At 53.7% G+C, this 11,998-nt stretch overlaps 1 protein-coding gene across 3 annotated transcripts; it reads right to left on the bottom strand.

Moving 5' to 3' along the window:
• Positions 1–3,024: 3,024 nt before the first annotated feature.
• Positions 3,025–10,433, bottom strand: IRF1 (interferon regulatory factor 1). Of its 3 annotated transcripts, none has more exons than XM_075509852.1 (11): positions 10,389–10,433; positions 10,277–10,353; positions 8,693–8,786; positions 7,635–7,734; positions 7,271–7,447; positions 6,867–6,916; positions 6,606–6,741; positions 6,291–6,416; positions 5,403–5,446; positions 4,662–4,797; positions 3,025–4,160 (listed from the first exon to the last, which is right to left on the bottom strand). In XM_075509852.1, the coding sequence occupies exons 3-11, from the start codon at positions 8,777–8,779 to the stop codon at positions 4,060–4,062; spliced, it is 957 nt and encodes a 318-aa protein (XP_075365967.1). In that variant the 5' UTR covers positions 8,780–8,786; positions 10,277–10,353; positions 10,389–10,433; the 3' UTR covers positions 3,025–4,059. The 3 variants fall into 3 exon arrangements, with proteins under 3 accessions (XP_075365967.1, XP_075365965.1, XP_075365966.1); XM_075509850.1 differs by having other exon boundaries at positions 10,384–10,410; XM_075509851.1 differs by lacking the exon at positions 10,389–10,433 and having other exon boundaries at positions 8,693–8,784; positions 10,240–10,330.
• Between the last annotated feature and the right edge of the window lie 1,565 nt (positions 10,434–11,998).

Below are 11,998 nucleotides of genomic sequence, written 5' to 3'. Positions count from 1 at the left end.
GGAGGAAGTTATGCTCCCCTCTGATTATGGAAGGGCATTTTAACAAGCCGTTTGGACAAAGATCGGGGGGAAAAGCAACAACTCTTTAGTTATAGGTCAAGGGTTTTCACTAGGAATAGCTGCAGTTAACAGATGTGTGATATCCTCGCCTCTGCAGCACTGAAAACCTCTGTTGGCCTGAGCCGAGGTCTTCTGCCTTGATGCAGGATGCTGCGGCAGCAAAATCCGTGCCTGAGTCGCCGTCGGGCTTTCCCAGGTTCAGGCTGTGGGACCATTTCTGAGACTGTCGTGCTAGTCTCAGGATGTTTTGTCCTGTTGACATCCTAAAGCTGTAAAACTAAATAAGGAGAATTTTGGATTTGTTTTTAAATGCTTTCAAGGTTTGCAAGTAAGCTGCAGGCAGCGATGGTTTCGGTATGGTGTAAGTGATGGAGAGCCTCTGCTCCAGCAGCCTGCAGCATTAGCTCCGTTCGTTTCCCACACGACCACTGGTTGTGTAACGACTCCTTTTGGTTTTCCACCATAGAGGGGTGATGTCTATTTTCAAAACAGTGGCATTGCCTATAGATCTTTCTCACTGTCATGCAAGGTTCATAGCACAAGAGCGAACCCCTTGCACTTTGAGCCCTACCCGTAAGAACTTTCCTTTTATTGCTTTGTCTGGGTTTGGCAGGGGTGAGCTCTCTCCAGTGACCTGCTCTCCTGGTATGGAATTAATTCCCAGCTGAATGTAGCTGTGTGCGTATTAAAGGTGAAAACAACTCTTCTTCCAACCCAGGAAAGCCAGCTGAAGTTTACTGGGTTTACGAAGAGCTTGATTAGGATAGGCAAGTTCAGAAGAATCCAACGTCAAGGTTTTAAAACTTGGTTTTCATCGCATAGCCTATGCAGGAGGCTTATCCTAAAGAGCTCACGATGCTCCTCTGGGTACGAGCAGCCTACAGGTCACCTTAGTTTGCACTGGGAGAAGAAATGTCGCTTCTACAAATCCCACCTGCCCTGGGTGGGTGACGGAGGAGCCAGTCGGGCATCGACAGGGCACGGCAGCCTCTGAGGCTCAGCTGGGCTTCGGCAAACCACAGCCCTCCGGAGCTGGAGAGCTCGACTCTGCTTTTCCCCCCCCCCCCCCCCTCCCAAAGAGTTCAAAACAACAAGCCCAACAACAAAATACTTTGAATTTGGCAGTTATTCACCCAGTGAAGCAACTGGACAGATAAATTCCACCCCATCACGGGACTCCAGTTTTCACTGGCAAAATACCTAACGTGCGGTCGGTCACGCAGGTACCTTGGCAGGCGGGGAAGGAAAGCATCTCCTCTGTCCTGGTAAAAACCCACTGGGCGCGTGTCTGTGGTCCCCGGGTGGGACACACCAGCTGCTGTCTTCTTCTGCCCTCAAATCTTGGTCAAACCTTTTATCTGTGAAAATTTAAGTGCTGGGTTTTTTTGTATCTTGAACATAACTGAAAAACTTGCTCCTTTTAATGCATGAGTGGGCAAATTAATCTCTACCTTATTTTTAGCACTGTTTGCATCGTAGAAAGTTTCCCCCCTCTCTCTCTCTCCCCCCCTCCCCCCGTGTGTAACAAACTTGCAGCGGTTCCTAAACAAACCCCATTTCCTCTGGTTGTGTCGATGACACTGAGATGGTGTCCCTTCTGGGCGAGCAAAGGTGGCTCTAGGTCCAGCAGCCCCACGCTCCCTCCTGGCAGTAGCTGGGGAGATCTGGTCTGGCGGGCGATTTCTTTGCTCGTGCACAAAAACCTTCCTGCTCCGGATCTGCATCGGGTGGTTGTGCGGGATTTTAGGCGGGTGCGAGCCGAGGCAGCCGCGGCCTCTGGTACCCAGGGGGTTCCCGGCTGGCTGGAACCCTTCCTGGGAGGTGGCCCAGTTGCCCTGCCAGGGAGCGTGACCACTGCGGGGGACAGCGAGGCCGTCGTCCCCAGGCTGCCACCCCCGCGGAGCCGGGATGAGGCTGTGGGGAGCTGCGCTCTGCCTGCTGCCACCTGGAAGGGTGCTGCCGCGTTGGGTTGTTGGGGATAGGGCCGGTTAATGACTCACAGGCACGGCCGTAACCCTGCCCAGCTTCGCCCTCCCCGGGCTGCCATCCACCTCGCTCTGCCGTATCCAAACCTTTTAGCCGCGCTGGATTTGAGCCCCGCCGCCACCTGCTTCCTATGGCACTTCGTTTTTCCCTCGGTAAACCCCACATCTGTCCCTGTGTATCTGCAGGGCGAGAAGCGGCAGAGCCTGTGCCAAAGGCAGTAGGAAATGTCCGCTTTGTTCCAGCCCTTTGGGTTGGGTCTTCCTCTCCCGCAGCCCGACACTCGCCTGGGTCTGCCCTTGCTCTTGCTCAGTGCATTAAGTTATTCCCCCATGGCCATCCCAGCACAGCTTGGTTCAGTACAGGGGTTTTCCAGGCAGTTCAGATGCTGCAGCTGGAGACACATTGCATCAGCCACACTTGTCTCTTGTCTCCCACCCCAGACAATACAACATGTCAGGCCTTTCCAGCCCGCAAGCACGGCAAATGAATCAAATATACAGGGGAAAACCAGCTTGCTTTCCCCTTGCCTTCTGAATCGTGCATGTGCTTGCCTTTTTTTAGGCAAACCTGAGTTATTTAGCTAGGTCTTCGCTGCTGCTCTTCTTATCGCAGAAGCTGACAGTGCTGCCGAGAGGGACATCCGTAGAGGGGCTTGGTGCACAGGTTTGCGGGGTTTTTTAAATAGCACAGCCTGTAACCCTGCTCCGAGTTAGGTCTGACTGTTGCAGATGACGGTAGATACAAACCAACTACCTGCCACGTGCACAGGACCTGGACAAGCAGGATTCCCCCATCAGCTGCACGGGGAAGGGGAGGGGGGGGTAAGAAAACAGGAGCAAACTCTACTAAATTCCCTGTGCTTTCATGACTCATGAAAAAAACCCCTCCAACTGTCTCTGTCTGGGCACATCTGTTTGGGTATTTTCAAGGAATCTGGAATCCATTCTCAGAGCTCTCCCATGAGAAAAAGTAAACATGTCATATAGAAAACACTTTTATTAAAACAAATATACAAGACTTTATATACAAAATGTACAAGAAAATAGTCTATTACAGATTAGTGATTTAATTCCTACGTGTCACACGGAAACGAGATCCTCTTCCATCCTGCACTCTCCCGCGCATGCTGGCCCGGGCCGGGGCTGCAGGGCGATGGTTTGCTGCATACAGTACTGTAGGGATCCGGGGAGAGGGCCAGAAGGGATCTCGGACAGGCATGGTATGAACAGAGCTCTGCCCCTATCAGTGCAAAAATTGTTTCATGCAGCAGCTCTTCAACTATTATATGGAAATAGATATGGCATGCCTATGAGCAGATAACATCCTATTGAGTAGACCGGGGTAACTGTACTATGTGGAAGCAAAGCCTGAACTAAATTTTCACATTTTATTGGTCTAAACTATTTACACAGTTTAAAGTTGAAAGATCTGAAAGATGAACTATACGATGGGGTAAATTAAAGAAGAGAGGGCCAATTAGTGCAATTTTTCTAAGTGTAATGACAGTCGTTAATAACAACGTCACCAGTGTTGCACAGGTAAGCAGCAACCAAAACTAACAGGCAAGAGACTCCTTCGCAGCGTCTCTCCTAAGCACTCCGTGGGTAAAGTGCTCATCCCCTCTCACGGGGGGAGGACGGTGACCTCCTCCCCAGGCCTCCGGCACACGATGCCATCCAGTGGAACCCCGCCAGGTCGGACCCCCCGGCACATCGGCAACCTTCCAGCAAAAGCTTCGCCTCCGAAGCGACGACAAGGTGCGTACTGCGGCCGAGCGTCTTCGATGCCAGGAGTCCTGCTAGTGAGAGGGGAGTCCTTTTTTCTTTTTTTTTCCCTTTTTTTTTTTTTTTTAATAATGGAGTATTTCTTTCTAACCTTTTCAGGACTAAAAGTTAAACGGAATAGAAAAGCTACTTTCTTCGTTCAGTCAGTAACAAACAATTTCTTCCCTTCTCCTCCAGCTTGTCAAAGTTTCTACCTAAGAGCAGTTCGTGGTCGGAGGAAGGCAGGGATTTACAAGCCACAGGGAATGACTTGCATGGTAGGTCTCACTGTCTCCAGCCAGGAGAAGTCTAGGCTGCTTTTCTGGTCGAAGAACCTGAACTCCAGCTCTCCTAGACAAAATAAACTGAGAATGAGTACTGAATCCCATGCAGCAAGAGCAAAATAGCGTATAGATGTATATGTGTGTGTGTGTATATATACATTAAATATATAAAAAATCGAAAGATTTCTCAGATGATAGTAAATACCTTAAACTAATATTTTGCTAAAATACTCTCGACAGTCTCTATGAAACTGTCCCGTTTCAGCTATTGCTAGTGGAAATTCTGCAGCTACAGTGCCAGGAGTTCCTGAAAGCTGGCATACCTTACTCGCGTATAACCTGAAGACAAATCTGTAGTATACTCTTACTGGAGGCATTTTTCTCCTTTTCCTTTTTATTTCAACAGCTTCCTCCCAGCCTTCCTACAGGCTACTCAGAAACCTCAGAACACAGGGATGTGCGAATTCCTCCATTCGCTTTGCTCCCTCCCGATTAGTCTCTCGCATGAAAACCCTCGGCCGCGTCACCCCGTGGCCTTGACCCTCAGTCATAAGGGAGGAGCCCGTACCCGAAGTCGTGTCGATCTCCCCGTCCTGCTCCTTGTAGCTGTAAGTGCTGCACATGGTCTGCGTGCCCGGCTCGTTGGTGAGAAAGCCTTTCCCCCCGACGCTGGTGGTGTGCCAGTCTTGGGCTGGCTCCAGCAGCTGTAAGAGAATAAGGAGACGGTAAAAACTGCTCCTTCTTTCTGTGGGTGCAATATTTTATTCCTTTCTCTTAATTAGAAGACAGGTAAGGAAAAAAGATCAAATTCTGTCTTCTCATGCTAAATTATACCCTGTTTACTCCCAGTTTAAAAAAAAAAAAAAAAGTTAATGCAAAAGTGGGAGGGCCAGAGCACCTTCGGTGATGAAGCCCCCATCTTATCAGTGGGATGAGCATGACATGTCTGGAAACACAGATTAAGCGCCATACATGTCAGAGGCGGAGGGAAGCGCAAAATAAAAAAGTCTAGAGAAGCTTTGCAGCCTCTAATACAGCAACCTCTACTTCTAGCAGTACCCAACAGCTTTCTCCGACTTTCACATGAAGAGTAAATATTTCCATGGATGTGTCCTCTCCAGCTCATGTTTGTGACGTAGCTTTCTTTTTATATTTAATTTTTCAGGCTTCCTCATTGAATAAGGGTCTTGGATTACACAAGTGTATGTTCAGCTCGTTTAGGACTGGATCAGGTAGCTGCTTCCCTTCCTCTCTTGGTGCAAACAACAACTTTGGCTAATTTTACTCTGACCAGAAGGGCTGGTTTTACCTTAAAAATCTCCGAATTCATTTCCTCTTCATCTTCGTCTGTGACTGTTTTGTAAGCACATAAAAAAAAAAGAGAAGAAAACAGACATAGATGTCAACTTTTCACACGTTGGCCCTCACACTTCTGCTTCTTCGCCACACAACCCGCTTCATATTCTCTTGCCACACACCACCACTACCTTTTACTCCCCCCCCTTGGATGACACCTCACAGGTTTGAGGCCCATCAGCAGCTCCGTGCCCCAAACTCCCCACAGCCTTCATCTCAGGTGCTCTTCAACAACTGCACGTTGGGGTGCATGGCTCCAGCCAGCTCTTACGTCTCCCCAAGAGTCACCAAAGCAGAGCCTGCTTGGTATGCAGGAGGAAGAGGATTTGCACCTCCAGTGAGAACCACTGATACATCCATGTTGTGGTTTTTTTTTTTCCCCCATTGGGAAGCGTGGTTACCTCCACTGTCACTATTGTACCTATCTCTGTCCTGCTTCTGGCATCGCCTCCTTCCAGCAGCCTCAAGAACCCCCAAGTCCCACCCTCCTAGCTCAGAAATCTCTTCTCTTCTTTACGGGCTGACCTGTCCGTGCCATCGCGTTGAGCCTGCGAGATGAAGCCTGCCCCTTGGCCCGCACGTGCAAAGTAAATGGCATTTTGGAGCCTTTCACCCATGAGCAACTACTTCTGCCGGTGGCACGTGCCCATCTGTAACCGGCCCAGTTTGGTAGCTCCAGTAACCCAAATCCATCAGGTGGAGGTCAGGTTGGTCTTTTTTTTCTACAAGACAACTCTTGTTTCTGCTGATCCCCCAGGCACTTCTTCATCCCGGTGCCTTGCCTCCAACCTGCCTCCAGTAGACGGATGAAAGACCAGGGTAGGAAAATAGGAATACCCACCTTCCGAGGATGAAGCCAGGGGAGACACCTGGAGCTGGTAGAGGTCGTTGGTGCTGTCAGCCATGGTGATTTCCATCGGCGGCCTCCAGTCAGTCAGGGAGCCGCTCACCTCGCACGGGGAGAGGTCTGCAGGATGCACCAGGAGGAGTTGGCACTCACGGGAGAGACACAACCACCTCTATTTCCTCCCTGCCCATCTGACGGCGCAGCCAGGCCCAGCCCCAAGAGCCATCTTTGTCTTTTGGTGCAGAAATTGTGGGTTTAGCACGAACAGCACTTTTCAGTCTGCTCAGAGAGCTAAAAACTGAGTCTCACCTAAGGTGATGGATGTGCTCTCAACCTCCACTTCCTGCCCCGTGTAGTCATGAGCGGTGTAGCCACTGTGGTCATCTGGCAGAGGAGTGTTGGTTAGTCTTTCTGCCGACTCCTCCGTCCTCATGTCTTCATACGACTACAAAAATAAGGGCAAAGAATGAAAGACTTGTCTAAGAACGCACAAGTTCCCATATGAAAAAAAATTAAGCATGAAAACCACCAAAACCTCTAGCTTCTTCAGCTGCCTCTACAGCCACATACCTTTCTCTTGCTCCTGTTTCTTGCTTCTCTTGAAGACTTCGACTTCCTTTCTGTTCAATAAAAATAGGACAAATGTGAGAAAGGGCTGCATGGCTGCATTTCAGGCGAGCGTGAGCTCTCGCAGCTTTGAGCCCTGCTCAGCCAGCTCTGCTACCGCTGTCCCGGTAGCAGCGAGTCCCGACTGCCTCCTGATGATGCCTTTATCCCAAATTAAAGAATCTGGGATAAAATGAACCGTTTGTACAAACTGTTACCAACGGCAATAACCAGTGACTAACCCCAGTGGCACGGGTGCTACCAACAGGTCTGTCATACCCCTGCCTCCACGGAGCAGGAAATTTAAGCGGTGTGGAAGCGCGGTGGTGGAAGCTGCGTAACCCCGGCTGGATTGCTGAGGGCTTTACCTTTCTTCTGATCCTTTGTCAAGGGCGGCAGCATCCTGTAAACCCTGACAGCACTGGAGCCTTTGTTGATGCTTTTATCCTTCACTTCTTCGATGTCAGGCAGTGAATTCATAGCACAGCGGAAGTTCGCCTTCCAGGTTTTCGGGTCAGGGTCTTTCTCCCCTACTTTATATCTTCCTATAAATAAGGGATGGGGTGAGTGTTTAGACTTTTCAGTGCTAGTTCTTCCCACCAAAAAATAAAAGTATTTTTCTATTTACTATATACTAGTAGTTAATATAACTACCTGAGGCGTAAGTCAAGACAGAAAACGCCTTGTTTGAGATATTGATATGACCGATGGAAATGTAAAGCCAGCACACACCTGTATGAATGGCCCAGCTCCGGAAAAGGCAGGCGTCTTTCTCCATGTCCCAGCCATGCTTAGCTGCATGTTTCCACGGGATTTGAAACATCATCTTATCCTGAAGTTAAAGCAAGAGAGATTGGAATTGAAAAAGAAGCATTACGTGCCAGTTTGGAATGATGGATTTAATCAAAGAACTCTCAGAGGCAGCTCAGAAATTTTATAAACCCTCTGCTCCGTATCTTGACCAAGCATCCACTGTTCCATCTGTTTTGTTCAATGCATACAAGGTTTTTTATGAGTTCTGAAACCGGGAAAGCCACATGTGGTACGGTGCAGTAGAAGCAAGCAATATTGTCAATTTTATCCCAGAATAATAGAAATACATTGCATCTAATCTATTAATGTCTCATTAACTACAGTATATTTTCCAGGTACACTTTGGTAGAGAATCCCTTTTTGAAGTTGCCCGTAAGATCTTGCATGAATTCTAAGAAAAGCATGTCCTAGCTTAAATATCACCTTGGGATGGACATGGAAACTTCAGAGAAAGAGCCCTGGTTCAATAAGCCTGGCGATCTCGTCCTGCGGTACCGGCACAGGGACGAGCCTTCCAGGCCAAAGTGGGGTAAATCCAGAGTTTCTTTCAGGCCAAATCTTAAAACTGGGAGCAACTGGGAGTGTAACAGTAGCTACTCAACTGGGACTTGGCTCAAGTAGGCAGCAGGAGTTAAAAGAGATCTTGGAGTTTTCTTGGCTCTCCATCATGCTTGGATTGCTTTTATTTTAATTAATCATTTCCCTCCTGGGAATTTTCCCAGGAAACAAAATGGAACTCCTACATTGTGTACCAACCAGAGCTACCTTTTCTGAAAATGAAAATAGTTGGTTTTTAAACATAATGCTTGCAAGTTTTCTCCATGTCCTTCTTTCCTTTATGACCTTGACTTACATTTAGTGTCATCTAAGAACAAGGACGGTTAACGGTACAGCAGTAATAATAATAAATATTATTAGAAAAAATAATAATTACTATCCAATATCCAAGATACTAATGATACTAAACCAACCCTCACCTTGTTAATCCATATCAGTCCTGGTATTTGATTGGAATTAATCTGCATTTCCAGCCAGGGCCTCATGCGCATCCTTGACACCGGCATGTTGTCTGTGAAAGACATAACAGGTCAGCAAAAAGTCATCGCTATTTAACAGTTCTGCAATGTCACCCCTCCCTTCCCTTCGGTGCGCTCGGCATTACCACCAACGCTGCCGATGCCACCAAAACTACTTTTCCAGCACCTTAATTAACTCTTTTGCAAATCTCCCACCCGCTCCCGGCTGGCAGCGCGGTGCTGCTGGATGGGGAGCGCCAGAAAAACCCGTCCGAAGGTCTGCGTTCTGGAAAGGGGCCGATTGCAGCGGCGGGGGGGGGGGGGGGGGGGGGGGGGGAGGATTGCGTGGGCCAGGGCAGCCCGGGAGGGAGCCCACGGCCAGCACCGCCGCGGTTTTCCCGGGAGTGGGGGCGGGTGTCCCCCCGCGGGGACCGGTGCGGGACCCCCCCCCTCCGGGGCCACAGAGAGGCACTAACTGCACAGTCACCTCCTTAAAAGTTCATTATTAATTAAACCGCCCAAAGCGGGGGGGGGGGGGGTCACCCTGCTGCAGGGGGGATCCCCAAATAGCAACGCGACCAGCCCGGGCAGAACCGCGCCCGGCGCCCCGGCCGCGCACGTCCCTTCCCCACCGTGCAGGACCCTTCCCCGCCGCGCACGTCCCTTCCCCACCGTGCAGGACCCTTCCCCGCCGCGCACGTCCCTTCCCCACCGTGCAGGACCCTCCCCCGGCCGCGCACGTCCCTTCCCCACCGTGCAGGACCCTTCCCCGGCCGCGCACGTCCCTTCCCCGCCGCGCACGTCCCTTCCCCGGCCGCGCACGTCCCTTCCCCACCGTGCAGGACCCTTCCCCACCGTGCAGGACCCTTCCCCGTCGTGCACGTCCCTTCCCCACCGTGCAGGACCCGTCCCCGCCGCGCAGCCGGAGCGGGGCGGCGCGGCCCTGCCAGCCCTTCCCCTGCAGAAATAATTTCCTGTTTGCGGTGTTTTTTTCCAAGACAGACAGACCCAAGATTTCCCAAACAATCGTTTCTAACTTTCACCCGCACGGCGGCCCGGAGAGCGCCCGCCCGCTGCGGAGAGCACGGCTCGGGGCCGCGGGACCCGGCCCCGGGGCTCGACGCTGGCACCCGCTCAACGGCGGAGCGGAGCCTCCGGCCGAGCCCGGCAGCCGCGCCCGGACGTGCCCGTCCCCGCGGGTGCGGGGGGACATCCCGCCCCGTCCCGTCCCTTGCCCTCCATTGGGCTGGGTAAGGGGCCGGGACCGCTGCCCGCCGGAGGGATGCCCGGTGCCTACCCGACGGCTGCCGGCGCGATCAGCCCCGCGCCCCCAACCCGCCTCCGCACGGCTAAACCCGGCGCTGCCCCCTCATGGCGAGGCAAAGCAAGCTCAGCCGAGCCGAGCCGTGCCCGCGGGGCCGCTCCCACGGACCCTGCGGGGCGCCTCCGTCCGCAGCCCCCGTGCCGGGCAAAGCGGGGATCGAGCGACGGGACGCAGCGCGACCCACCTCGCTGTGCAGTGCCGTGCCGTGCCGTGCCGTGCAGTGCCGAGCCGTGCAGTGCAGTGCAGTGCAGTGCAGTGCCGAGCCGTGCACTCCTGTGCCGTGGTGTGCAGCGGTGCGGTGCGGTGCGGTGCGGTGCGGTGCGGTGAGCCGAGCCGAGCCGAGCCGAGCCGAGCCGAGCCGAGCTGCCCGTCCGTGCCCGCCGCCCGCCGACCCGCCTCTGCCGCCCGCGGGGCGCGCCCTCGGGTATAACGCGGCGGCGCCCGGGATTCCCCGCCGCCCCGGGCCCGGCTGCGTCCTGGCCAATCAGCGCCGCCGCGGGGGGCGGCCGCGCCTCCCATTGGCTGCCGCCGCCAGCATCACTTCGGGGAAATCACGCTGTTGTAGCACCAGCGGCGCGGGGGGAGCGCCGCCCCCACCCCCCCCCGCGCGCCACGGCCCCGCCCCGCCGCTGTCCTGCGTGGGCGCGGGCTGCGCCGGCCGGCGGCCCGGGGGGGGGGGGGGGGGGGGGGGCTGCTGCGGGCCGCCCCACCCAGGGGCTGGCACCCCCGTCCCAGCCGGGCCCCCAGGGATCCAGCCCCGTCCCCCCGAGGGATCGAGCCCCATCCCACTGAAGGATCCAGCCCCGTCCACCCGAGGGATCCAGGCCTGTCCCACCGAGGGATCCAGCCCCTGTCCCCCCTGAGGGATCCAGCCCCATCCACCCGAGGGATCCAGCCCTGTCCCACTGAGGATTCCAGCCCCTGTCCCACCAAGGGATCCAGCCCCCATCCCCACCGAGGGATCCAGCCTCATCCCACTGAGGGATCCAGCCCTCATCCCATTCAGGGATCCAGCCCCGTCCTCTCTGAGGGATCCAGCCCCATCCCACCAAGGGATCCAGCCCCCATCCCACCGAGGGACCCAGCCCCGTCCCACCGAGGGATCCAGCCCCTGTCCCCCCCCACGCAGCCATTGTTCAGGCGCATCCCGGGCAGCCGGAGGCAGCACGGTAATCCCGACGTGTAAACTCCCAGACTTTCCGCCAGCCCATAGCAACCCTCGTAAATTAGGAAAGGAAGAGAATGAAGTGCAGGGTCTAGACGAGGCCATTTTGAGTTGGGTGGGAGCTCGGCCAGTGGTTGGGCTGCTCCCGGTCAATTTGCCGTGGAGTATCGGGGAACTGGCCCCGGTGCCGCCTCTGAGCAGCCCGGTTCCCTGAGCACTGCCTCTGGATTGGTACCGGCTCCAAAGGGCACACTTTTTGCTGTTGACAGCAGGACTAATGAACAGGGAGGGCCAAACGTGTATTTTTATTTATTCAGTGTTAGCAATTTGCAGAAGGAATGCGGTAGGGCCTGGAGTAATAGGAACAGTCACGGGTGGTAGAAAGGACAACAGAAAAGGAAATTAAATATTTGAAGGTTGTGAGTGATGCTCCTGACCATCTCCCCTGCATTTATGCTTTCATGGCGGGTAGTGGCCAGTACGCAACGAGCTGTCCAGTGTCAGCCCGATTGCTCCCAGTGATGCGAGCACACGTACAGCAGCGTGCTGCTGCATTCCAGCGTTGAACGGTCATTAACTGCACGGCTGAAAGACACGGGTCAGTGGAGTCGCCAGAGCAATTCCTGGGCACGTCAGCGTGCACCTAGGCCAGGGGACCGACGTGGGACACGGGTCCCCCCGCCTGGCCTCAGCAGCCCCTTTTCTGGTGAGAAGCGGTGCTACAGACACTGCCTGGACTTGCTCTGGCGTTGGTTGGAAAGCTTCGACAGTCTAACAG

Source organism: Mycteria americana, chromosome 8, assembly GCF_035582795.1.
Source record: "Mycteria americana isolate JAX WOST 10 ecotype Jacksonville Zoo and Gardens chromosome 8, USCA_MyAme_1.0, whole genome shotgun sequence".
Taxonomy (NCBI): domain Eukaryota; kingdom Metazoa; phylum Chordata; class Aves; order Ciconiiformes; family Ciconiidae; genus Mycteria; species Mycteria americana.
This window is presented reverse-complemented; position numbering and strand designations above follow the sequence as displayed.